The sequence below is a fragment of the Exophiala dermatitidis genome (assembly GCF_000230625.1).
Source record: "Exophiala dermatitidis NIH/UT8656 unplaced genomic scaffold supercont1.4, whole genome shotgun sequence".
Lineage (NCBI taxonomy): Eukaryota > Fungi > Ascomycota > Eurotiomycetes > Chaetothyriales > Herpotrichiellaceae > Exophiala > Exophiala dermatitidis.
The window spans coordinates 1,104,855-1,130,013 of NW_008751649.1; the positions used below are offsets into that span (position 1 = coordinate 1,104,855).

General features: G+C 52.7%; 10 protein-coding genes across 10 annotated transcripts; 6 read left to right on the top strand and 4 right to left on the bottom strand.

Annotated features, from left to right (window-relative positions):
- Window positions 1-3,431: 3,431 nt before the first annotated feature.
- On the top strand, window positions 3,432-4,656 carry HMPREF1120_04729 (uncharacterized protein; the record flags this gene model as incomplete). Its single annotated transcript, XM_009158867.1, has 2 exons — window positions 3,432-4,266; window positions 4,316-4,656. 2 exons carry the CDS (start codon window positions 3,432-3,434, stop codon window positions 4,654-4,656), a joined length of 1,176 nt encoding a protein of 391 aa, XP_009157115.1.
- Window positions 4,657-5,683: 1,027 nt separating this feature from the next.
- HMPREF1120_04730 (MFS transporter, ACS family, allantoate permease) lies at window positions 5,684-8,978 on the bottom strand. Its single transcript, XM_009158868.1, has 6 exons — window positions 7,425-8,978; window positions 7,255-7,350; window positions 7,080-7,195; window positions 6,895-7,029; window positions 6,290-6,840; window positions 5,684-6,224 (listed from the first exon to the last, which is right to left on the bottom strand). The coding sequence occupies exons 1-6, from the start codon at window positions 7,740-7,742 to the stop codon at window positions 5,926-5,928; spliced, it is 1,515 nt and encodes a 504-aa protein (XP_009157116.1). The 5' UTR covers window positions 7,743-8,978; the 3' UTR covers window positions 5,684-5,925.
- Window positions 8,311-10,638, top strand: HMPREF1120_04731 (uncharacterized protein). The gene has a single exon (XM_009158869.1). It carries the CDS (start codon window positions 8,451-8,453, stop codon window positions 8,856-8,858), a length of 408 nt encoding a protein of 135 aa, XP_009157117.1. The 5' UTR covers window positions 8,311-8,450; the 3' UTR covers window positions 8,859-10,638.
- HMPREF1120_04732 (oxidoreductase, zinc-binding dehydrogenase) lies at window positions 9,069-11,285 on the bottom strand. The gene is made up of 2 exons (XM_009158870.1): window positions 10,319-11,285; window positions 9,069-10,255 (listed from the first exon to the last, which is right to left on the bottom strand). The coding sequence occupies exons 1-2, from the start codon at window positions 10,579-10,581 to the stop codon at window positions 9,238-9,240; spliced, it is 1,281 nt and encodes a 426-aa protein (XP_009157118.1). The 5' UTR covers window positions 10,582-11,285; the 3' UTR covers window positions 9,069-9,237.
- Window positions 10,965-13,103, top strand: HMPREF1120_04733 (alkanesulfonate monooxygenase). Its single transcript, XM_009158871.1, has 2 exons — window positions 10,965-11,569; window positions 11,681-13,103. The coding sequence occupies exons 1-2, from the start codon at window positions 11,323-11,325 to the stop codon at window positions 12,901-12,903; spliced, it is 1,470 nt and encodes a 489-aa protein (XP_009157119.1). The 5' UTR covers window positions 10,965-11,322; the 3' UTR covers window positions 12,904-13,103.
- A 294-nt stretch (window positions 13,104-13,397) lies between these two features.
- On the bottom strand, window positions 13,398-15,349 carry HMPREF1120_04734 (beta-lactamase). Its single transcript, XM_009158872.1, has one exon. The coding sequence runs from the start codon at window positions 14,843-14,845 to the stop codon at window positions 13,637-13,639; it is 1,209 nt and encodes a 402-aa protein (XP_009157120.1). The 5' UTR covers window positions 14,846-15,349; the 3' UTR covers window positions 13,398-13,636.
- Window positions 13,421-19,669, top strand: HMPREF1120_04735 (uncharacterized protein). The gene is made up of 2 exons (XM_009158873.1): window positions 13,421-15,988; window positions 16,040-19,669. The coding sequence occupies exons 1-2, from the start codon at window positions 15,789-15,791 to the stop codon at window positions 18,873-18,875; spliced, it is 3,036 nt and encodes a 1,011-aa protein (XP_009157121.1). The 5' UTR covers window positions 13,421-15,788; the 3' UTR covers window positions 18,876-19,669.
- HMPREF1120_04736 (uncharacterized protein) lies at window positions 19,097-19,372 on the bottom strand (the record flags this gene model as incomplete). The annotated part of the gene is made up of 3 exons (XM_009158874.1): window positions 19,097-19,114; window positions 19,171-19,243; window positions 19,308-19,372. 3 exons carry the CDS (start codon window positions 19,370-19,372, stop codon window positions 19,097-19,099), a joined length of 156 nt encoding a protein of 51 aa, XP_009157122.1.
- Window positions 19,670-19,862: 193 nt separating the features above from the next.
- Window positions 19,863-22,673, top strand: HMPREF1120_04737 (X-Pro aminopeptidase). Its single transcript, XM_009158875.1, has 2 exons — window positions 19,863-20,411; window positions 20,465-22,673. The coding sequence occupies exons 1-2, from the start codon at window positions 19,987-19,989 to the stop codon at window positions 22,017-22,019; spliced, it is 1,980 nt and encodes a 659-aa protein (XP_009157123.1). The 5' UTR covers window positions 19,863-19,986; the 3' UTR covers window positions 22,020-22,673.
- A 44-nt stretch (window positions 22,674-22,717) lies between these two features.
- HMPREF1120_04738 (uncharacterized protein) lies at window positions 22,718-25,154 on the top strand. The gene has a single exon (XM_009158876.1). The coding sequence runs from the start codon at window positions 23,059-23,061 to the stop codon at window positions 25,123-25,125; it is 2,067 nt and encodes a 688-aa protein (XP_009157124.1). The 5' UTR covers window positions 22,718-23,058; the 3' UTR covers window positions 25,126-25,154.
- The last annotated feature ends 5 nt before the right edge of the window (window positions 25,155-25,159 follow it).

The window sequence follows — 25,159 nt, forward strand, 5'->3', positions numbered from 1 at the left end:
GTAAAATTATCAATGCCGTCGACCAGCCTCGCCATATTTAGTCCAAGTCCGCCCTTCTGCATAAATCCCCTGCCTCCAGGGTTGAGCGTGTGCATCCTCTTGTCCGCTTAGTGGGACGTGCATTGCAGCTCTTGCTCCGTTCACCTGCATAACGGCCAGAACCTTGTAAACGAGGCAAAAAGGGCATCTTCCCTAACAAAAAGAAAAACAATGGCCATCAGCTTGAATGTTGCTCACGGACCTGGGCCGATAGGAACACGGACGACGTGAAGCTAACGCTGGACAGTCAATGTCACTACCTCAGGTCAAGGCTCGCTCGACTTCCAGCCTTCCGCTGTCTCATGATCAATCGCAACCTCTGGAAAACGCAATAACGAATCTCCTTTTCTCGAGGCGAGCATTATACCTAGTCTCATTCGTGTCTGTTTCGGAGCGTCGAACCACCCAAACCTGAAACATGTACACAAGCCACAAGATCACAATAATAATGCCTCTAGGACCGACCAAAACGATGTACTGTACTGTAGGATCTAAGCACGCCATCAACTTCTCGAACGCGGACTTCGGTACTTGTACCTTACTGGACCGAGCAGCTAAGTATGGGTCACGGACTCTACGCCTCTCAACGTTGCAAATTGCTTGAAGTTCCGGTCACTTTACTGGCTTGCGGAGTCTTTTCGACCCCTAGCAGTCCTGACGACCAGGCATGAAACAAATCAGTCATGCAGGACTCCTGGTGCCCACTGCATCGTCCGTTGCACGGGATCGTTTGTTGCATGAGAGATTATGCCCGGTATATTGTTGGCATGATAGGCTGAGGGCGCGTTGCAGTGTGGACCACCGGACGCGCACTGCACTCGCAACCAAGAAGCAACTGGCTTGGGAAACTGAAAGCAGCCCTTCTTAGCAGACATCCTCATCAGTTCCAAGGAATAGCTATACAACCATGGTCCACCAGCACCCATCCCGAAGGCTATACCACGAAGGGTAAACCCACAAGGGCAGCAACCTCGAGCCTTCAATGATATGACATGTCAGACGTGAGATCCGTTCCACGTCGTGGATCAGCCCCGTCCGACAATAGAGCGCACGTTGGCCATCTTGACTGGCATCTCGCCAGATCTCTGGGACTCCGGGTCGATGTAAGTAGCTCCATCCGACTGGTTCGGTTGGTCAGAGGCTCAAAACGTCAAGCTGCTTGCCACTTATCGATCGGTGCTGCGGAACGTATGGAGACGGTGCAACGATTATTTATTGGGCACTGACGTCGAGGGCATTGATTAGACACGAGCGCAAAGGTTCGGGACGCGAGATTTGATACTCAGTCCTTGCGCACTCGCCTGCCGCTCTACCCACTACTGCTTTGAGGAAAGCCATCGACAGATAGGTCGTGCCCATGCCTTGTTGAAATTACTCTTTCGCAAAGGGAGCTGAACCTGCTGGACGTCAAAAACCCAGCTCGCTACGCCAATCCAGACCGGAGCACGGGGTGGAGACTAAAAGTCACACCCGCCCAAAGAACACGCGACAGGGAGGGGACGAATACGGGGCCAGACCTTCGTACTTATCATAAGCTTTGTTCAATACTTCTGGCACCGTTACTGGACAATGTATGGAATCCGACGGAGACGAGCTACAGACATTTCTACCAGTGTTGGCGCTTGATACCAGACAAAGTCCGTACAAGGAATGCCGCAAATCCTGCTCTATGGGCCAATAATAATGAGTCGAACACCGAACATTTCGTGAGTGGACCAGCCTTCGAATGTTGGTGCGTGGCTTGTTAGGCGCATTATTTGGAGTGTTCCGTCGCTTGCTTGATGTTTGAGACAGCCGATCCCGGGCGCATCACGCGCTAGATCAGCCCCAACGGGGAAGTCAGATTGGTCTGGGATTGGAATCGCTTTCACCCCCTTGCTCGGTGTTCTTGTGGGCGCCACACTCTAAATCTCGCCTGGCACGCCGGCAAATGCTGCCTGTGTCAGGCTAGCCATGCAAGCCATGTCGGACCAGTTGTCTAGTTAGCTGGCTGCCGATATGAGGGACCAACGGAGGGGTTTCCCTTCGAAGCCCTGACCGTCCTGGAATCATGAATTGACCAGGATGATGGGAGGCTGGATATGCCCATTCAAATGCGGCGTGCCTGCTTTTTCCATGGGAGTCTGGGTCGCGTCGGCATGTTGTGCTTACTACTTGACAGGATCTTGGCCTACGGATCCATGGTCCAAGACCGCCCGGCAAGGTTCGATTTGCCCGCGCAGAGCGCGAATGACGGCTTCACCACGACGCTCATCCTTGGGCCGATCGGTCATTGACTGTGCCCACTGATGCCCAAAACTTCTCCGGCAGGCTGACCACTCGACGAAGCCCACTACTGGATCTACCCCGGGCACTGTCCCTCTGTGGCGCTCACTGCCCACATGAGAAGACTTTTCCCTCCGCTTAACCATGCCTTTGCTTGCTGTACTGAAAGCATTACTCGCCCGCGTCTATTAGAGGGTTCGCTTTGTTGACGTACCTGGAAGCAGGTGACCACTTATCATGATTGATCACTGCGATGCTTCGTCTACGCCATTCCTCATTCAGTTTCCCTGGCCAAAGTGTCCCGTTGTCTGTCGTGTGTACATCCACCTGCCACCGCAGCTCCAACCTCAGGCCTCTCTTGTATACGTTGCGTCCGTTGACCACTCAAGGTATCTGACTTCTTCTCTTTTTGTTGATTCCCACCGGACGCTCCTTTATTTTGCCCTTCTTGCGATCCTTATATTGCTGTACTTGTCTTCGTATCTTGCTGGCTCGTCAACTGACTTCCGTCTGTCTATTGACAACCACCCCACCATCTCCTTCGACGACATATTTCATTATATCCTCAAACTCACCGGCGCCCTTCTAGCGGGCGAAGGCAAAGTCTCTCCTGCTGCGTTCCGTTCTCGATGTCAGAGATACAATCTGTGCTGGGCGGAACGTTTGCAAAGACTAACTGCGCATCTGACCCTCGACCGTGAGACGTGGCTGCCTCGTCTGAAGGTTCAACTCAAGGACATTTGGCCTGGGGTGGCCCCTGGTTGTACTTGACGGAGAGGCGGTAACTTCAACTCTTCCTTTCGGCCCGCGATCTCCTTCAGACCCCCGTATCCCTGGCGCTTGCCTCGACATTTCTTTCCATACCCCATACGGCCATCTTGTGGGCAAAGCGTGTCCCACGGCTACCAATATCTGCAGCCATTCCGCGCACGAGCTCTCCATCTTGTACTTTGCACAGCTCATATCATTGTATGCGCGGACAAAATCAGGCAAGAGAGATAGGACAGGCACCAAAGTATAAGGGGAAGAACTATTTTCAGAGGTCGATATCACAGTGCGGACTCTGTTGCGCGGTGGAGTGCTTGGTTCGTCAGTCTGGCGTCGACGGAGGAATCGGCTTTCCTTAAATGGACGGCGGCGACCGTCGGCGCTCGCAGTATGGACAGCCATACCAGACGCCAGCGCACTCACGTTCTCTTCCGGGGCAGTCAATTGGAGCATCTAGCAGTGATAGGTTCTCACAATCCGGCACGCCGGCTAGGAGCGACGTTGGCAGATCTCCAATCGCTCGACCATATCTCCCTGGCTATTCAGGGTATGGTTATACAGAGCAGCAATATGGAAGTTCGCAGATGCAGAGCAGTAGTCCCATGCAAGGACTTGAGATGCAGTATCCACCAGCCTACCTTCAGGATTCGTCGAGACACCAGCAAGTGCAAGCCTCGCCTTCACAACATCAGCCGCAGCCCCAGCAGCAACAGTATCCGACATATACTCCAGGGTCGATGCTCCCGCCGGTCGCCCCCCAGTCGCTCTACGATAACATCCCGTATCAGCAGCGGCAGACTGCAATAGAGGTGATGGCGAGTCAGTTTGCTGTCCCACAGTACATGCCTTCAAGCGGGCAGGCAGGGGCTGCAGTCGGCTCGGGTTCCTCACCATACTTGACTTCTCAAGCTGAACAGAGCCCTTACGCAGCCGTTGCTGTAACGCGTCCTACCCTACCGCCAGGTTACGCTTCAGCATCCGTTGATTTTCCTGGCATGGAACAGCAACCGGAAACCGGAGAGAGTGCTGGCGCAGCCCCGTCTGCGGCTCAGACAGCTCTTGACGAAGGCCTTAGGGAGTTCTATCAACAGCTCAGGCTAACATTCGAGGCCATCATTGCGGGACGGGTGACAGAAGCCAGCGAGAAGCTCCTGGCAATGTCACGCTGGTTAGTGGGCTCTATTACGGCCTTAGGTATGTCCAGGTGACGACGAAGGCCGGTACTAGTGCTGATTTACGTTAGGGCTGCATCATGACGATGAGGCGAGACATTCAGAGCGTCTTCATCTCTGGAGAGAGTTCAACTTGGCTTGGGAGGCCCTTGGACAGAAACAGAAAGACATCACTGAAGAAGCCCTGCGAACAGGGCGGCCCCCAACGGATGTGCTCTCCGCTAATGCCATCACCAGCTTGGTAGATGACTTGATAAGCCTGTGCGACCAGCTGGAGCAATATGGCCTTGTTGACTATGAGATGGGTATCTGGGAAGAACAAATCACCCATATCTTTATAGTCTGCCTCGATCTCATCTCTCAAGGTGAAGCCCCGGCACGGACAGGCCAGACCCCAGTTCCGGCCGAATGAGAAGAAGGAGATCCTGGTGGTCGTTTTCGGTTATGTCATGAACTTTGTGGTAACGTGTTATGAATTGCGACATTTTTCTCGTCACGGCATGGCACAGCACGGCGTGTTGCTCTTGACTGGGCTGTCTTTCTTTTTCTTTTTCTTTTTTGCATGATGCATGATATGTGTGACTATGTTTTCTGCTGCGGCATGATTGATGTCCTGTATTATTATGACACTGAGGCGCGGAACCGGACGGCTCAGGTGGAAAAGCAATACGACGGATTGTGTTTGAGTTTATGAGGGAGTGGGAGCATGGGAGGTTGGTCTGTTGCATGAGTTCGGTCATTTTTGCGGCTATAGAAGAGCGTGCTGTACAATAGCTGTGTCCCAGTCCTACTTTATGCCAAGCCGCAAAGAGGTTTTTCTCGGGGTTGTGTTACTTATCTTGGTCGTATGCTTCGAAGGTACTTATTGAGCGGAAAGTTGAAGGATAAGTTGAACTGGAAAGTACTTGTCTTACTACTCTAGGTACGGATGGACTTTCAAGCTCCAGCCTTTCAGGTGCGAGTCTGCACAATGCAGTGAATGGAATTTTTGAAGAATATAGCTCGCTTTCTCGGTTCAGAGCCAGAGGACACAGCTCTATCCGATTCCCATTCATCTCATGCTGGACCTGGGGCCAAACGATGCTCAATCATTACAAGCATAGATGATTGCTACTAACTAGGTCCTGATGGGCTCTAATGGACTAAATAGCGAATGGCGCTGGTCCGGGACTTGGTATCTACAAGGTGTGAGGCCGTCAAATCAGAAGATATGTAATACAGAACTCAGGACCGAATGGAGACCACTGGATGTGTTGGGGGACATGGAACGAAGGAAGGCCTTACTACTTGGGAAGGGTGGATTCGAACACAAACTTGAACAATATACTGTACCGTGGTGAAGGATGGCCTAATGATGGTGTGATACCTACGCATCACCTAAGTGCCCGTATTGGGGACAATCTTTGGATACTTAATCAAACGATTGGGGAAAGTCAAGAGGGGATAAAGACCTAATTAGAGGAGATCTAACATGGGAGTATTCACGAATACTCAGCACAGTTCACAGGCTGAGTTGAAACTTTTCCTCTCTATCTGGGTATAACTTTTTATAGGGCCGTGCTTTTGTGGCATCCGGTCGACCAAACCCTGCCTGCTGCCTCTTTCCCATCCGGAACGAACACATTCTTCAGCATAACAGCAATAAGACTTTTTTGTTTGGTTTGCTGGGTTTAAATCAAAATCACAACTTGACGTCCTCGCCGGCAAAGACGCCGCCTTCCTTGGCCGCCTTGATGCGCAGCTTCCGGACTCGCTGGATGTCGTTCTCGTTCTTCCTGGTCAAATACCAGGTCCAACAGGTTGCAAGCCAACTAAGACCGATGGCGGCCGCACAAATGGCAAACGAGACCTTGTAGCCGTTGTGTGCGTATTTTGACTGGAACAGTTGCGGCCCGACGACCCCGCCTACCTGACCAATGCAAGATTGAAAGGCCAACGTGAACGCGGCGCCGGTTGTGCCCTTGAGAGTGGCAGATCGCCCTAGAAAAAAGGCAAATGTTAGGACGAGTTCTTCTTCGCAATAGAGTCAGATCTTGAACACTTACAAGCCCAGAAGGGAATAAAGTAGACAGAGTAGAACATGGTGCCGAAGATACATGCAATATAGGTTGCCGTTCTGCCGACATGGACGCAGAGGACCAGGAAGAAGGCAAACGCCCCGGCGCAGATGAACATGCTGAATTCCGGTCGGGTCAAGTACGCTCGCTTGAGGAACCAGCCGGCAAAGATGATTGCCAGAACACTGGCGGCCGCAGGGGGGATGTTGAGAAGTTGGTTTCGGGGCAGCCCTGCGAAGCCCAGGTTGGTGGTGACGGTCGGCAGCTGCCATTGTAGACCGTAGCCGCCCAGGTTCATCAGGATTTGCGCCAGGCAAAACGAGTATGTTCGAGGATCTTTGAGGGAGGCAATCACCTCCGACAGGTTGAAGGCCGGGTCGTCCGTCCGGGGAGCATTGTCCGTCAGCCGAAGTTCAATGTACTCTTGTTCTCGTGGCGTGAGCCACTTCGCGGACCGTTTGGACTTGGGATAGTCGGGGAGCACGAGATACACGACGCCGGCAAAGAGGATAGTGTATAGACCTTCGAGGAGGTAGACCCTGTGGATTGGGGTCAGTTCTGGTGTGAACGGACAAGGAAGCGGAATAACTCACCACTGCCATGCGCTGAGACCTCCAAGGCCGTTCATGTACGAGATTCCGTAGGCGACAATAGAACCAATGATACCGGCGCAGTTTTGGAAGCCAAACATCCACATGATTGGCTTGCCCATCTCGTCACTTCGGTACCTGCAAGCTGTTAATTGACGGGCATGCGCGTGAAGACTGGCGGCGCCTACCAGGAACACAACTGGGCTGCCAACCCAGGAAATAGACCGGCTTCCATCATTCCAAGGAAGAAACGACAAGCATACAGACCCTCCTTGTTGCGTACCGCGGCGTGGCAAGCGAGAACCTATTGTAAAAAGAGATTTAGCAACATGCAGTGGGCGGAAGAATTGGTCAATGTCTTACCAGTCCCCACGACGCAATGATTCGAGACTGCCAGTTTCGAGGACTCATCTTCTTCAGCAGGAGATTCGAGGGTACTTCAAACACAATGTAGGCGATCTGGAACAACGGTTAGTGATTTTCCAGAGCATGACAAACGCCTTTGCCCCGGTAACGCCCAGACATGAACTTACAAAATAAATGGATTGAACCCAATTGTATTGATCCGCTGTCATGTTCAACTCGATCAAGACGTTGCGCGGTTGGTTGACTTGCAAAACCTTGACGGTAGCCGCGTTAATGTAGTCGACGTTCTTCAGCACGTACATCAAGCCGATGAGGAGGAGGAACCGCTTGTCGACCTTGCGCATAATCTTCTTGTCTTCCTCCGCACTGAAGGACGAAAGGAACGCCTCTCGGTCCGTCAGCGAGGACGACGACGACACGGCAGTGTGCTGCGTGGTGATCCCGCCCTCCTCGGCTTTGGAGTCGAGGGTGTGGTCGGCCGACATGGTTGAGAGCAGGTTTGTTGGACGTCCGGGATTAAGTTGAAGATGATGTTGTCGACGACGACCCCTACAGTTTGCAAGACTTCTCGCTTTCCAAGAAGTGAGGCAACAAAGCTCCTGTGCCAGGGAGCAGCTGAGACTTTATGGGGTTCTCAAAAATCCTCCACGTCCCTCGATGTATGTCCATAAAATTTTTGGGGCAACGGTCTCGCCCCCTGGACCTGGAGGTCATTATTGCTAGGGTCTCGGACCAGACAGGTCTCGGTCAAGACACCCTTGATGCGCTTCTTCCGAGATGGCGTGCGTGGTAGCCTCGTGGCTATTTTTCCCCCACCACGATAACCAGCCGGCTAGTGCAATCTTGTACCATAAGAAGAAGCCGGCTGGCTCGGTGCGAAGATTGAACACTGGTATTGGTGGACAAGATCCAGTTGTTAGAAGTCAAGACAGTGCTGATGCGGCGGTCGAGATGGCGTGCTCGATCAAGCGGCCAGTGTTGATGAGAGGAATGGAGCCCTTTTTTTAAATGACACCAACCCAACCCGTAATTACACAATCTGTATCGACATTACCTATGGCCTCGTCCGCACGCTGGCGTGTCTCTGAAGACACCACTGCACGCCCGGAGAACGACGTGTGGCAAACAAGCCACGACATCTGGAGGTAAAGGCAGTAAAGTGGGCTGGAACAGAGGTCTATCAGGGATCTGATATGGAACAGATCGGACCCTCCTGCTGCGAGGCCCCTTCTGCCTCTTGCAACCGGTACATTTACCGTCGTGGCAGCACTGATCTGGATGCTCGCGGGGGTGGCGATGTTGGGTTTGTCCGCTTCTTGTTACAGAAATGCGTGGTTGAGTTTCTGTTTACCTCCGTGTACAATGAGACGAGGAGCAAGGCACGCTTCCACGCCGGGGCTTTGACTCCAGGCACTCGCAGCTATTGTTCAGTGCCTTGCCCAGTGATCCAGGTGACCTGCTATGCCGAACCTCATTTGAGCGGCAGTAGCGGGAAGAGGAAGTTCGATGTTCAGCAACAGTGGAAATCTTGGTACTCCATACCACAAGTCCGTACACTGTGGTCGAGTATGAGAAGGGCCAGCCACCGCTGCAGCCATTGAGTATCAGGGAGCAGTGCACAACAGCTGAGGAAATGCCTGCCCTTTTGGGCAGTGACAGCTTCAGTGTTGGCATTGTTTGTTTAGCCAAAGGCAAAGGACGATGCCGACAGTGTCTGCCAGTTTTGTCGACACCCTCAAGTTGATGCTGCTGAGACGAGTCTGGCCGCTGCTGGAGGCGTCACGTGGACTGCACGTGATTGCAGTGGTTGTCGATAAGGTATCTGGGTATTGATGCAAGGCTGTTGTTCAAGATATGTGATTCCATGCCAGTGGGACAAGTCATGACCAGCCTAAGGCCCAATCTAGAATCTATCTTTTGCGGTTTACTATTCCTGAACACCGAACACCGCGAACGAAATGCGTCTAGTTCTAACGACATCTAAGGAATCTTGACAACCAGCCTTCCCCCACTCACCTCACCCCTTCTCATGCTGTCCAATGCCCGGTTGACCGAACTGAATCCTTCTTCGACACCCAAAATGTTAGGTGGCACCAGGAGCCCTGTCGCTAATAACCGTTCCAACCACAGCATCATGCTCTCGCCCACCTCGGGCACCTCGTGGAAAAGTTTGATAGGTACATTGTGGAAAGTGACGTTCGAAGGAGGGGAGCTCTTGGGTAGTCCCGTTAGGCCGATTAAATGTGCAGGTTGAGGTGTTGATTCTGTGGCGGAGGGTGGGTCGTCTTCATTGGCATAATGCTGCTGCAGACATTCCAATAAATGCGTTGCGGTTTCCCGTCCCACTGTATCGACAGCAAACCGAAGTCGCTTTCCAGTGGCGGATCTGACAATCTCAATTGCTCGATGAGGGTCATGGTTGTCCACCACGATATCCGGTCTCGTAATGTCGTTCGCCGACAGCTTGACGGCATGTTTCCGCACGTCGACAACGCTGATAGTCCTGAGGCCAGCCAGTCGTGCTATCTGGTTTATCATGTAGGCGCTTGTGGACGAGCCTCCCCAAATGGCAAGCCAATCGCCCTCTTTGGCCCGCGACTCTCGGTCGATACCATTTGAACATTCAGCCCTGATATCCTCTGGTAACCTCTCGGGGTCGATACCTCTCACCAGGGATAACAGATCCGGGCCATTTGCGATGCTGGAGAAGTCAAGCCCCGCGCAAATACCAAGGCAGAGGGCTGCAGCCACAAAGGCAACGCCTAAGGCAGACCCGGCTTCCGGGGAGACTCTTGGGGGAAGCCGAGCGGCATTGAAATCAGTGGCGACGACATACTCCTGATAAGCCGCTTTGCGAAGGTCCCGGTAGTCCGTTGAGATGACAATGACCTTGTCTCCAGGTCTGAACCGTGACTTTCGTTTTGGGGTGATTGCAACTTCTCCTACCAGCTCCCGGCCCGATATATAGGGCAACTCTGGGATACCGAAATTGAAATCTCTGGACGGCGAAGAGCGTATGTTAGATGCAAGCTTCCATGTGTGAAAGCGCGGTCGTGCTTACGGTGCCTTCCAATCGATTGGGTTCAGCCCAATAACTAAATTCCGAACCAAAAATTCCCGATTACCATCAAGTGAAGGTGTTGGGTGATCTGAAACTTCCTCATATGGTTGCCTCGGGCCCCGAAGCAGCAGTACACGTTGGTGAGGGGCAACCTTAGACGGCCGCGCCGGGACCTTTTCAGGATCCTGGCACAAAATAGGGACACCCAATTCTTTAGGAGGACTTGAGATGCCCAGCGAGCTGAATAGATGCAAGAAGCCCATGTTGTTGAGGACGTGTTTGATATCAGGCCAAAGAAGGATTAGAAAAAAAAGCTGAAGATTGATATCCAAGGCTCCTGGTCAAAGGAAGATACTTCCAATCATCAATAGACAGGGGTATCGGGGACCATTGCCGTGGGTCGGCTCTGTTTGTATCGAATATCCCCTTGATTGTAATGACAGCAACCGCGTATTCTGCATTTCCCCGTCTAGCCTGGACTCCATCGCCAATGCCAATACGCAGATCGACCGGTATTGGAGGGGTTATCTATGGTGTGCTCGCGGGTCCAAATGGCATCAGGGGCCTTACCAAAATGGTGGATCTCCATATTATGTGATTGCTGGAAAGGGTGCAAATAGATGTAGTCTACTGGCAATCTTTGCCCCGAGACTTGGGAATGTTCTGCACCCACATGAAGAGTACGCTGAAGACGTGCTCAAGCCCAAAACCAACTGTATTCTCCACCATAGTGGTTCCGCTGCGAACCTCGGGGAGAGACGAGACATGGCGACATCCAAGTTGGGCTCATTGCGTGCTCTCTGACATGATTGCGTGATAACGTACGCGACCAACGCTGGCCCAACTCAAGGCGTGTAATGTAGGCTCAACGAGCACGACCACAACAACAATGGTCGAAGCTGGACATACCCATCGAGGCGATTCAAGTACTCGCGGTGCCAAAATATAAGACAAACATTCATACTCAGGATTTGGTGTCGATACAATATCATCACTGTTTCAAGATGGGTTCATTGTCGTCGGAAACCGCCAAGACGAACGGCTTGGCGGGCGGTCGGCCAAAGAAGCAACTCATTCTCAATGCATTTGCCATGAACACTCCTGGCCATCTGTCTCCCGGACTATGGCGGCACCCTCGCAATCAAACGGACAAGTACAAGAAGCTCGAGTTTTGGACAGATCTTGCCCAGTTGCTGGATAAGGCGGGCTTTCATTCTCTGTTTCTTGCCGACGTCCTCGGTTGCTATGACGGTAGGTCTAACCACAGCCTTGTGTGTCAGTCATGACCAGAGGGTGCTAGCCCTCTCAACCTGCACACCAGACGCTCATCCCGTGTTCACGGTCATGCTGATGTTGGGCCAGTCTACAAAGGCCCGGCCAACACGGGCCCGGCGCTTCGCGCTGGTGCTCAATTCCCAGTCAACGACCCGCTATACCTGGTCCCGGCTATGGCAGCGGTAACCAAGAATCTCACATTTGGCATTACCGCGAGCACAACCTATGAACAACCATACTCTCTTGCCCGGCGGTTCTCTACAGTAGATCACCTCAGCAACGGCCGGGTGGCATGGAATATTGTGACTTCTTACCTTGACAGCGCCGCACGCAATTTCGGCCTCACTGAGCAGATCGATCATGATGTCCGTTACGAGATCGCAGAGGAGTACATGGAAGTATTGTATAAGCTCTGGGAGGGAAGCTGGCGCGATGACGCGGTGGTGGAGGACCGGGAGACTGGCGTCTATGCGGTGCCTGAGCGTGTACGACAGATTGACCACCAAGGTAAACACTTTAAGGTTCCCGGGCCTCACATTTGCGAGCCTTCTCCACAGCGCACGCCGTTCCTTTTCCAAGCAGGGACTTCCAAGACTGGTCGACAATTTGGTGCCAAGCACGCCGAAGTGATCTTTGCAGGGGCCCAGCTGCCCGAAAAGCTACGCCCTTCTGTCGATGCCATCCGTCAACTGGCCAAGGAGGCCGGTCGTGACCCGTACAATGTTAAAATCATTGCGAGCATGTGTGTTATCGTGGCAGAAACCGACGAGGCCGCCAGAGCAAAGCATGAGGAGTATCTGTCGTACGGCGACCGAGAAGGCGCACTCGCTCTTTTTGGCGGATGGACCGGTGTGGATCTGTCTACGTACTCGGATGATGAAGATTTCCGTTTTGTCAAGATGCCGATGATCCAATCCATCGTCAATGGCTGGGCGGACACAGTGCCGGGAAGGGAAAATCTCAAGTGGAACAAAGCCCGCATCGCGGATTATCTACTGCTGGGTGGCATGAATGCGAAGATCGTGGGATCGCCCACCACAGTTGCCGATGAGCTAGAGCGCTGGGTCGAAGTCGCTGATGTGGACGGATTCAATCTCTCTCATGTCACAAACCCAGGATCATTTGAGGATATCGCTGAATTCCTGCTGCCAGAACTCAGGAAGAGAGGGATTTTCCGTAAAGGGGTCGACAAAGAGGGCGCCACCACGCGAGAACAATTCTTTGGCACGCCCCGGCTGCTTCCTGACCATCCGGGCAGTAAGTATAAGTGGAGCACAGAGGAGGATATACCAGGATATCAGCAAAGCTGAAGACTTGCATGATCAATGTCATAGTAGAGCCTCTAGAACCTCGAATAACGATGGCATTCTTGTTGAAGTGACCAGCAAAGAGAAACCCGGCCTGTGCCGAGTATGCAGACTCTATACGTATCATTCTGGCAGAGTCTATAATCATTCTATGGGACACAAGTAAATAATTCTGAACTCGTTACTACCAACGGAAAAAGTGCAAAAAGAATAAATTGTGACCAAAGTCAAAAAAGTGAATGCACCCATCGGGACTTGAACCCGAGTCTGCTGCTTGGAAGGCAGCCGTGATAACCCCTTCACTATGGGAGCTATGATTTGCTGTGAAATGTGACAAGTATTTTTCCATAATTTATCTATGTACTTAAGATTTACGAGTGGTGGAGCCGCTTAGTTCAGGCCTGTCTGCCGTCCAACGGGCTGCAGTGGCCGGCCTAGGGAGCCCGGGCTTGTGGGTCTACAACATTTTTGTAAACGATCAACCAACCGGTACCTTCCTTGATGCCGCCACTGCGACAGTGGTGTTTCGGCCCCCTTGCATTGCAAGCCACTGAAAAATTATCATCATGCAGAGTAGCAGAGTGTCGCTGTGGGTTCCAGGGCCTAACAAACACCAGAGCCTGTAGCCACAAAGTGCCTATTTCTACAGCATTATCGGTTATCGGCTCCCCGGGTAACTGGTTTGAAATTCAGCCCTGAAGGACTTCCATTATATTGCTCACTCTGCGGGCTGCTGCTACTGCTTCCACGCGGCATGCTTGCGGTAGATATCGTGCCGGAAAGTCTGCTTCAAGGCCTCTATGCTCCCGGCATCAATCGGTAGCGATGCTTGAACAGCGCCAACGCCACACAGGCCATTTTTGCGATCGATGAACCAGGTCAGCGTGAGACCGCCGCCCCAAGTCAACGTGCGCTCACCATACCAGCCTTCGACATCCTGCAGCGTCAACAAGCCGCCCAAGCCGTGGCCAGCCTTCGTTGCAGGATCCACACCACACCGGAAGAACACACCCATAGGGCTTGCCAGCGCGGCCTGGTGCGCAGCCGTGGACTCGGGACTCAAGTGATGCGTGAACATGTCTTCAACCGTGGCTGGTGAAAGTAGCCTGCCATCATTTGCCAGGAGAGAGTGCAGCACTTTGGCGTAATCTGCGCCGGTCATGAACAGGCCATGGCCGCCGAACGCTCCGTCAGAGCGTTTGTTCATGTCGGCCGACCCGCCTAGTACCGCGATACCAAGACCTTCCGGGTCCTGCGGGTTCAGATCGACCATACGGGCGCGCAAGTCCTCTCTCGTAACGGGATGGAACTGGGCAGCATCGATGCCGAGCGGGTCGAATATGCGCTGCTGCATTCGCTCGCCTAGCGTGAGACCAGTCACCCTCTCCACAATGCGGCCGGCCCAGTCGAGCCCTGTGCCATACATCCAACCTTCGCCAGGTTGATAAGCGAGCGGCTCTCTGAACGCTTCCTCTACAGGCCTGCGTATACCTTCCTGCGGATGATCGAACTTCTCCCGCCATCGGGCGAGGAGCGGGTTCATGAAGAAGTAGCTGACGCCGGCACTGTGCGTAAGCAACATCTCGAGCGTAATGGGCCTTTTCGCCGGCTCAAGCAAAGGAGTCTCGCCATCGTCAGAAAAGCCTGTGATGACTTGTTTGGCGGCGAGCTCGGGAGCAACGGAGGACAAATCGCCAGTTAGAGTCAGCAAACCGTCCTCTACGCACTGAAGGGCAGCGATGGTGGTGATAAGCTTCGTGGCTGAGGCCAAGTACAGCACGTCGTCAAGCCGCTGCGGACGTTTCTCCCCGGACAGCAATGTCCGCTCTCCTAGTGCCTTGTTGTATACGAAGCGGCCCTCTGCATCGGTAGCACAAATGACAGCTCCGTTGATCTTCCCGTCGTCGATAGCCTTCTGATAGGCAGTTTCGATGTTGTCGGTCATGATGGAGGTAAACACTCAATGAGTATCCAGTTGAACGGAGATAAAAAGTATGGGAAAAGCGGAAGATAAGTGAATTGACGAACTTCCCTTCGCTCTTCGTTCCAACTCACCTGCATGCAGTCTTTATATAAGGTTGTCAAGCCTTTGAGCATTGTCCACAGCAAGATCACAGAGATGAGCGTAGGTTGACTTCGAGTGGCACACCCCGCCAATGTCTCCACTGTCCAGAGTCATACGCCAGGTACTGCTGCTATCCGGCCATTCGCGGGCTCGGAAACGGAGCGTTTTCATTGGCTAGTAAGAACATCGACTTTCGGCTCCAAGGCATTCAGGGTTTGCGATGCTTCGTTGTGAAACATTTGATTGCCGTTTATAGATGTCTAATGCTACAGACCATGCCTGGAGTGGTAGCAGAACACAGGGTGAGTCATATGCGGCATGAGCAAGATCAGGAAGCCGAGAACGCACAATCAATCTTATGCACAAAAAGCTTGTAAAATCGAAATGTCCGAAGTTGAGAGAACTTGAAGATGTTGGGAGTCAGCCCGGTTGGCTTAGTCATCACCAGGCGCCGCCTCAGGGTCCAGCCTGCTCACATGAGGTCCTGTGAAGCGGCAAGCTGATTTGCCTGGAGAGGAAATGAACCAGCCCAGGTACCGATCTACATTTCATTCACGCATTTTCTGCAACGCCTCGGTCCTCCAATTTGTACCGCTGGCGCACTTTGAATCATGGCTGGAACAGCAGGAGTCTAGACGTCTGGTCCAGACGAGTCAGATGATACCTCAATATTTACACGGAGCACTCGCGAAGGACCCTTCGCGGAGTGTGATGCGACGACCTTAGATCGGCCCACATATACAAGTTGGTGTCTGAGCCAGTGGTGATTTTCTAAACTCTGTGGGCCAGATCATGCTCCTAAACAACTGTTTTGAACGCTACGATGGAAGAACTGGTCAGAGAACTCAATGACCCAAGCAATCAGTCCGCCCCGGAACGCATCAATGAGATCCAGAGGCAAATTCAAAGACTCCAGCGAGAGAAGGCTGCTTGGCAGCTTGGGCTCGACCTTTTGCAGAGTGAAGAGGCCAATCTACGCTTTTACGGCGCCCTGACCTTAACGATCAAGATCAATGCTGATTGGTGAGGCATCCAAGACTGTTCTCACCAAACCTTGTGCTGACTATAGACAAGGGACCATGATGATCTGGGCAAGGATGAGGCGATGAGGAACTACCTCCTCGAAGCCCTGGTCAGCAACTACATCCGGCTTGTCATTCTGCCCGATTCGAACTTTGTGCTCCGAAAGCTATGTTCGACACTAGCCGCGCTCTTCGTCAGACAGGATTCGGGCTGGAGCTATCCACTAAGGCAGGTCCTGGCGTGTCTGCTGAGCGGACGTTATGTCTCCGAGCGGGATGTGCCTGAAATGCAAATATTGTTGGAGCACGCAAAGGTGTGTTCAGACCAGCAGCTCAAGGGCGTTCTCATGATCGCTGCCATTGTCGCAGAGGATCTGGGTAACCATCCTCAAACCTCCTTGGATGAAAGCAAGCTGTTGTTCCGACTATCCGCGAACTGTCCGGATGCCTGGCATCTATTTCGGCTCTGTGTGGCGCGGTTCTCGGAGCAGCAAAATACTCGGCAGGGCCAACCGGATGAGTTGTTTCAACTGATAGTGCAGGCAATACCGTACTGGGCCAGTCTACTAAAACACCAGGATCCTGCGGAGGGCGAATCAAAAACTCAGTCTGTTGCCAGAGGATGCATTGCATCCGCTAGCAATTGGCTGGAGGAAGATTCATGCACGGGACTGGTCCTCCAAATGCTGATTTCCCTACAACAATCTACACCAAAGCTGCTTCGTGACTCGATACCAAACTTCCCGGCGAGTATAACAACTTCAAGGAAGGTGGGGCAGTTGTTGGATCGAATGCTCCAGGGCGATTTTGACCCCGACGGGATTCTATACGTTGATCTGCTCGAGACAATAATGAGTCAAGTCGATATTACGAGACCGGACTTCCTCCGCACAGGTCTGTACGATGGCGTTTTTCTGACGTTGCAACGACTCTTGCGCTGTGATGGTGTCGCCGTCATTGAAGATCCCGTTTGTCAAATTGCGCTCGAGAAGATCAGCGAGCTCGTAGAGAGTGCCTCCGACTGGGAGAAGCATGACGAGCAGATAGAGACTTTTATCAGAAACTTGGCCGCAGATGCATGTCAAGCATGCCTACTCAAGGTCAGGCTCCCGGTGGAGCAGATGTCGAGCGACACACAAGACTGGGATACGGATGAGCGCCTGAAGTTCCAGGACTTCCGGTACGACGTGCTGGATTTTCTTCAATCGGCTTTCACCATCCTGGGTTTTGGACTGATTGAAGAAATTGTCAATCAAATCTTGTCCCAGGGCCCTTCGATAGATTGGAGTACCTTTGAAGCAGCCACGTTCAGTCTTACAGCGTTTTCAGATACCATGTCGTCCGATCCGGAGGTATATGATGGCATCATAACCACAGTGCTTTCGAGCTTGCCCTGGACGACACTGCTGCAATCGGGTCCTGTTGTCCCAGACAGAGCACGTCAAACTGGTATCCGCTTTATCACGGAAAATGAAGGCTACTTGCAACGCCACCCGAACAGCTTGGTTGTGGTCCTCAACTTTCTGTTCTCGTCGTTACATCTCCAGACATCTGCGTCTGCTGCGTCGCGAGCCATTTATAGCTTGTGTGATTCGCACCGAGCAATACTCCGAGAAGGTCTGCCGCAGTTTATGGAATCCCTTGCGACCATTGGTGGCCTTGGCGAGGCTGAACGCCATCGGATTTACGCTGCTGTTGCTGCAATCATTCACGCTCTTCCGAATGAAGAGCTCAAAATTGAGCCTTTGTCACGACTGATAGCTTCAGTTGGCCGGACCTTGGGAGCGCTTGAAGAAGAAGGCGAGTTGGAGCGTGACGAACTCGTCAGGAGATGTATTGACGTGATGCAAACATTGGCCTGGATCGGGAAAGGCCTTCGCTCGCCACATGATGTGCCGGTTGACCTGGAAGCTCCTTCTCAGGACCAGGGGCGAAAGGATTTTTGGACCCAAGGTCATGGCGCACAGGTGCAGCGCTCTGCTTTGAACTTGTACGAGGCTACTCTGAAGAAGATGCAGGTGTACGTGGATAATGTGTTCATCGAAGCATGCTGCGATTTTATCAAGTCAGGCTTCACCGAGGAACATCCTTCTCCGTTCAAGTGGCCGGACCTGACGGCACTCTCCTTGGTGTGCGATCTCGTTCATCTCGAGAACCCTGCTATTGACACCATCTTGACTTGCGCAACCAGCTTGCTTTCCTCGATATCCCCAGAAAGCCTGTCGACCGCTGTGGAGAAGCTTGTGTACCTCGTCTGCAGCGGGCTGCAGCATGTCCTCTCGGCATATCAGCAGTCACGTCAACTGCCGGATAACAATTTTGCGTCAAGTTCACTTGATTTCTTGGCTCGACTCGTGTCCAAATGGGGCACCGTCTGGTTCACCTTGCAAGACAGCGAAGGAACAGCCGCAGTAGCTTTTGAGATTGGACTCGTCCTGATGGCTGAGGCCGACACCCTGCCTCGCCGGTCAGCGGCGTTGTTCTTTGCAGCTTTTGCCGATTTCACCGTTCCGGACGCACTGGCTGCCTTTGATCCAGGCGTAACGCAACGAGTTGGAAACGTCCTCCACCAGTTCGGGGCCCGCGTGCTGACACTTGTCCTACGACTGCTGGCAGGGGAATGTGCTCGCTCCGAAATCGACAGCATCACAGAACCATTGAAGAAGTTTATCCAGAAGCAACTCATGCTGACCAAAGCGGTGCTGCGTGAAGCCGTCAAACCCGAGGCAGGCATACTAAGCGAAAAAGCAATCAAGGCAACGACACCCGAGCAGAGAAACAGATTCCTAGCCCAGATTGAGAGTCTTCGAGGCGGGCGCAAGACGAATGACATTGTAAAAGACTTCTGGATCGCGTCTAGGGGCAGTGTGTTTGGATATATTGCCTGAAAATGACGGCACACAGAAGCAGAAGCCGCAACAGAGTTCAAAAGCCCGTCACAACGTGTTCCGTATGTACATTGTGTGCTCGGGCAAAGAGTTCAATGAATGACATGCACGGCAGGCCGTAAGGCAAGACGGCACTGATGTCCGGCTGCGAACACTGCCCTAAAGCAAGTTGACTCGTTACCGCGCCATCAGGCTTGAAGGCATGCTCTCTATGCATCCCATCATTTCTTCGATTCAGCCTACATGCCGCGGTCAATGCATGGATTCACACCCTTCACGCCCCAGACATACTTACATTCTGCGCCGTATTCCCAGCCTGTGTACCCGAGGATCCCGGTTGAGTTGTCTGAGGCTTGAATTTTTCAGCCCTAGATAGCATTCACTGGTCAGCTTCGTGGGGACATGTCAAGCCTGGACACCGAGACAACATACTCCTTGCGCCGGATATACTCGTCCTCCAAAGCCTTCTCACGCTGGTTGAATTTTGGCAGATCCATCGCTATGAGTCTTCGAAGCGGACAGTACTTGATGTCTCCAAATATGTGCAAGGGATCGTGATATTGTCTCGTTCAGTAGCTGTCTCTCTGCGAGTCTTCTGTGCAATTGTACAACTACTAGGACTGTGTAGTAATAGGCGATGGAAGCCTGGCAGCGGCGCACCAAACCGGGCATGATAAAGGCAGCAGACGCGACCGCTGACGTAGTTCTGTGTCACGTGATCGTTGTCTAGATCTGAACCAAGATTGATCACTGCATGAACATCGGTATCCCTGAAGCCGTTGAGTAATATCCTGTCACCTAAGTGTCTATGGCCGATTTCATTTTTTGATATCGCTCGCTGGCAGCTACTAGGTAGATCCGTGTGTAGCATTTCTTTTCGGAGCCTGATGCCGTGAAGCCTCGTGCCCGACGTGTGCTTGTCACGTGCTCACTCGCTGTATTCCACACCGAAAGCGGATTGTAAAGTAGTACCTGGTAGTCCGCGCTCCGCCAATCAAAGCCAGACTGCGCGCATGTCCTCATTGAGTCTCACGCTTGCTTGACTTTCAGGCAGTTGACCCGTTCACATTCATTACATTTTCTGGTTTGTGAACTTCGGGTTGAAAGTTCGATGCGTTGGTCATTCCGGCATTTGCCTTCTGTGCTTCGTCGGTCTCCGACCAGTAACCGCTCTCCCTCGCCAATCCCATCCGTGCGATCATTCTCCTTCTCGCGATCACTCCGAAGCGTCGATATGGAGTCAGTGGACACGAGCAAGCGACTGGCGCAACTGCGCGACCTCATGCGGCAGCATAAACTAGACGTCTACATTGTGCCTTCAGAAGACAGTCACCAGTCAGAGTACATCGCGCCGTGCGATGCAAGAAGGGCATATATCTCTGGGTTTACGGGGTCGGCAGGGACAGCGGTGATCACGCTAGAAAAGGCAGCGTTGGCCACAGATGGACGGTATTTCAACCAAGCCTCAAAGCAGCTGGATAGCAACTGGCTCTTGTTGAAACAGGGCATGGAGGACGTGCCAACTTGGCAGGAATGGTATGTGTTGGTTTTCCGTTGGATGTTGTGTGCACGACTGAGCTGAGGGTTAGGACTACAGAGCAGGCTGAAGGCGGGAAGACGGTCGGGGTCGACCCCACCGTCATCACGGCATCCGATGCCCGCAAGCTGAAAGAGACGCTCAAAAAGAAGTCACGGGCCACGCTGGTGGGTGTCTCGGAGAACCTGGTCGACAAGATCTGGGCAGACCGGCCACCAAGGCCAGCCGAGAAGGTTATCGTGCTCTCTGAGAAGTATGCGGGCAAGTCCTTCAAAGACAAGCTGGAGGATCTTCGGAAAGATCTGAAGAAGAAAAAGGCAGCCGGCATGGTCGTGTCCATGCTTGATGAGGTCGCATGGCTGTTCAATCTCCGCGGCAGCGATATCCCCTACAATCCTGTTTTCTTCTCCTACGCATCAGTCACCCCTAAGTCTGCCACGCTCTATGTCGATTCTAGCAAGATTGGACAAGAAGTGAAAGACTACCTGCACGGCCTGGTCGACATCAAGCCTTACGACTCGCTGTTTTCGGATCTGACACAGATTGCCGAGACGGCGGCCAGTGAGTACGAGACAGACGGAACATCGAAATCGCACGCTCCTAAACTCCTTCTCTCGAATAAGTCATCGTGGGCTTTGAGTCTCGGCTTAGGAGGGGAGGACAAGGTGGAAGAATCGCGAAGTCCTATTGCGGATGCGAAAGCCATCAAGAACGCCACCGAGCTCGAAGGAATGCGACAATGTCACATCCGGGATGGCGCCGCTTTGATTGAGTACTTTGCATGGCTGGAGAACGAGCTGATCAACAACAATGCCTGGATAGACGAAGTTGAGGCAGCCGACAAGTTGGAGGAAATCCGGTCCAAAGGGGAGCATTTCGTTGGATTATCTTTCGACACCATTTCCGCCACGGGGCCGAACGCGGCAGTCATTCACTATTCACCTGAACGGGGCAACTGCGCCGTCATTGACTCAAAAGCCGTCTACTTGTGCGATTCAGGGGCTCAATATCTTGACGGTACCACTGATACGACGCGGACGCTACATTTTGGCGAGCCTACCGAAATGGAGAGGAAGGCCTACACTCTGGTCCTGAAAGGTGTCATTGGACTCGATCGCGCTGTGTTCCCCAAGGGCACAACGGGATTTGCCATTGACGCCTTCGCCCGACAACATCTGTGGCGAGAGGGACTCGATTACAGACATGGTACTGGCCACGGCGTTGGTTCGTTTCTCAACGTGCATGAGGGACCTATTGGTATTGGCACGCGTGCCGCATACTCCGAGGTGTCACTCAGCATTGGTAATGTCGTCTCCGACGAACCAGGATACTATGAGGATGGAAACTTTGGCATCCGCATTGAAAACGTGATCATGGCGCGAGAGGCGCAGACGAACCATAAATTCGGCGACAAGCCTTGGATCGGCTTCGAGCATGTGACCATGGTGCCCATGTGTCGAAAACTGATCGATCCGTCGTTACTGGATCCGGAAGAAAAGGATTGGCTGAACGACTATCATAAGGAGGTGTGGGATAAGACAAGTGGCTTTTTCACCAACGACGAGCGGACGATCAAGTGGTTAAAGAGGGAGACCGCTTCTATATGAGAGGCAGAAAACAAATGGGCTCATGCAGTGCTCTGGATGGAGAATTGGGATCAGGTAGACAGACTCTGGGAGCTGTTCCTGTTCTGATTCCTTGCTAAGGGTGCATACAATGTTTACACCTGTGGTCCCCTCAACCACTGCAGCTCGGGCGAGCTTCATGCAGAGCTGGGTTCTAGAGAAGGTCCCGGGAATGCAGAGAGCTGTGATGCATGCAAGAACACTGAGGTTTCAACGGAGCTGCCTTGCTGTCCTTTCGCGAAACACATTGATCATTGGGCGTGAACTATGGTCGCGACCACCTCCTGGCCCTGTTGTCACATCGCTGGACTATAGGTCGTCGAACCGCACACTACCGTAACGTTGCTTGCAAGCGCCCAGGGCCAACTGTACTAATAGTAGTAGCGCGCAGTCCTCTTCTCGTCGACCATAGGAGAAGTCCAACTGTGTCTGTGAGAAACACCCTGAATTTCTTACAATGACTCGCTTTCCCTTCTGCCACTCTCTGTCTAGCTTGGATCTGGTACTAGTAGAAGTTGTAGCATCCTCTGCTAGAGGTCGAGACAGTTTCATTCCAGCCACAAACAAAATTGTCTCGGTGACTAGGTATTCTTTGCGCGGTTATACTGATAACAAATGACTGATGCAGCGCTCGGAGTTTTACGTACTACTGGACCTTCATTTTCCCCCGATTATTTATTGCTGTAAAAACTTCAGAGTCAGCCACATCAACACACGACCACAAGCTGTCGGAGCTTGATGACCACTGCAGCCATTATTGAACTGTGGCCTGCTACCTACTGTATGCTCTAGCTTTTGACTCACAAGACTTGCCATCTACTTCATTGGGCAGCGAATGCCTGAGAAACAAGGCAGCGCTTAAATAATGGCCGGGCCAGGTTCCCATTGCTCCACTTCTCGGTACCTCAGGTACATAGGAGACGGAACTAAAATATCCTGAGACAAACGAGGCGCTCGCGAGGCTCATTGCATACTAGCAGAGACCGAAACTCTTCAGGCCAGTCTGTGCGTCTACAGCCCAATGGTTGCAAGGTTGGGGGCCGACCGGGGTTGCCCATACTGTGCTTGGCGGAGGAGGCACAGTCGAGTTTGGAAGAATCAATGGTGGTGTTCTCTGATACTTACAGCCTGCCGGCGCTTCCAATCTAGGCGACGCTATGCTATGGCCGAGAAAGAAGCAAACAACAGTCCTATGGATAGTAGCACAATATGTAAGGCGACACACTCCCACTCCCAACATGGTGTATTCCACCCCGGTGCCCATTCCCACCATACTTGGTGCCCTCGTGCGTATAACATGTCAGGGCCGACAAACAACGCAATTTTCTTATATAATGGACCTCCGAGCAGGAATTCAGAAAGCACCAAATCCCATGTCAGACCTTACTGGTCCAGCGTGTCCATCACAAACCTGTCCGAGGAGCGTCTGCTCTCACCCAGCTGTGGAAAGCCCGGGGCCAAGGAGCGAGTGCCACGGAAAGATGTGTATCTGGTGTTGATTGAGTTGGCCTGCCTAGCTGGCGGCTTGTTGACCGTCTTCTACTCCAGACTGGCCATCTTTTTGGGGCAAATCAACCAGCTCATCGTGATTGGGTTCCTGTTGGCCGTCATGTCTTTGTGTCTGGAAGGTCAGGTTTTGCGCACCGCCCTCATCCATACAGCAAGTCGAACCGGGTCGACGATCCAGGACCTCGATGCCCTGCTACGCAAAGACCCCTTTGCTTCCAAAGTCCACTTCGCTTATCGACTCCTCCCTCTGTGTCTGCTCGGCCTCCCACTGTTGTTGAGTGTTGGGTATAAAAGATTTACCGGTGGACAGAGCATGATCCAGCTGAAGAACGGCGGCGACGGGTTCTTTGGGTTCTCATCCACGCCTGGCAAGCAGCGGATAGGGGACGGACTGTCCATCTTGTCTGACGTTTACGTCCCGTTCTGGATCGACCCGGGCCTCAACCGAACGTATGGGTTCAACATGTATGTCGCGCCCGACAACAAAACCGCGGCCATTGTAGACTCACCATTTCCGGCTTATTTGAAGAGCCTCCAGTCCACTCTTCTTAACGGGGAGACCCTGACAATGTCAGCCATGGTCAATGCGACTGTCTCAGAAATGGTTAATCCAACAGAGGCCGAGAGGAACAGTGCCGACTATTGGACAGCTGTGGAGGAGGATTTCGACCATGACTTTGCCCTGAATGGAGGCGACGTCCGGGGTGCCAACAACGCCCTATGGGCTGGCATGAGCGGCAATTTCCTTACCAATTTTTCCGTCATGTACTTCTCTTCATGGAACAGCACGCGTAACGAGTCCTTCACGTCCGAGGCCATCCGGACTGAGCAGACCCGTCGAATGGCCCAGGCCACATGGTTGATCACCCCGTCCAATATCACGCTTACCGAAACAGCGATTATCGCCAACAGCGTTCAGGGGAATCAGTCCCTGTTGCAAAACAACGCAATTGGTCTGCAAGAACTGTTTAGCACTTTCTTGGGCGAGTACGACTGGCACAATCGAGCGTCGGCATTCGACTTCCCATACCCGGCTCCGGATGATGGACAGTTGAGATACTTCCAACCGGTAAACACTGTGCCGGCGCTGGCAGCGGCAATGGCCTGGGCTCGTATCACCATCTTAGATACCATAGACAGACCGCAAGGGATCCAAAGCCCCCAGTTGAGAGCTCAAACAGGATACAATAAGGCGGCACAAGACATTGTGATCTTCAAGTATGTTCCAACACTGCGAAGGCAGGCGTTGCTGATCGCAATCTTGCTGCTGAACCCACTCATATCATTGACTTGTCTCCTCGTCAAGGGCTTGTTTCTATACGAGAGCCCAATCGGGGACCAATTTAACACAATCTCGCTTTTGGCAGCCGCCGCAGGCAGTGACCTGAGTGCCATGAAGGGGGCCTCGTTGAGCGGGGAGCTATCCCGCGAAGTCAAAGTTGCCTTCAACGTGGAAGGGAGGAACACTCTGCTTGTGGGACAGGCCGCTGCCGAACGTGGCATTGTCCAGATAGTCCTGGCATTGGATCAGCCCGGTCAAAGACACGGAAAGATTAGGACTGGAGTTATATATTGCTGATGATATGATAATTTGACCTTGAACCTCTATTAAA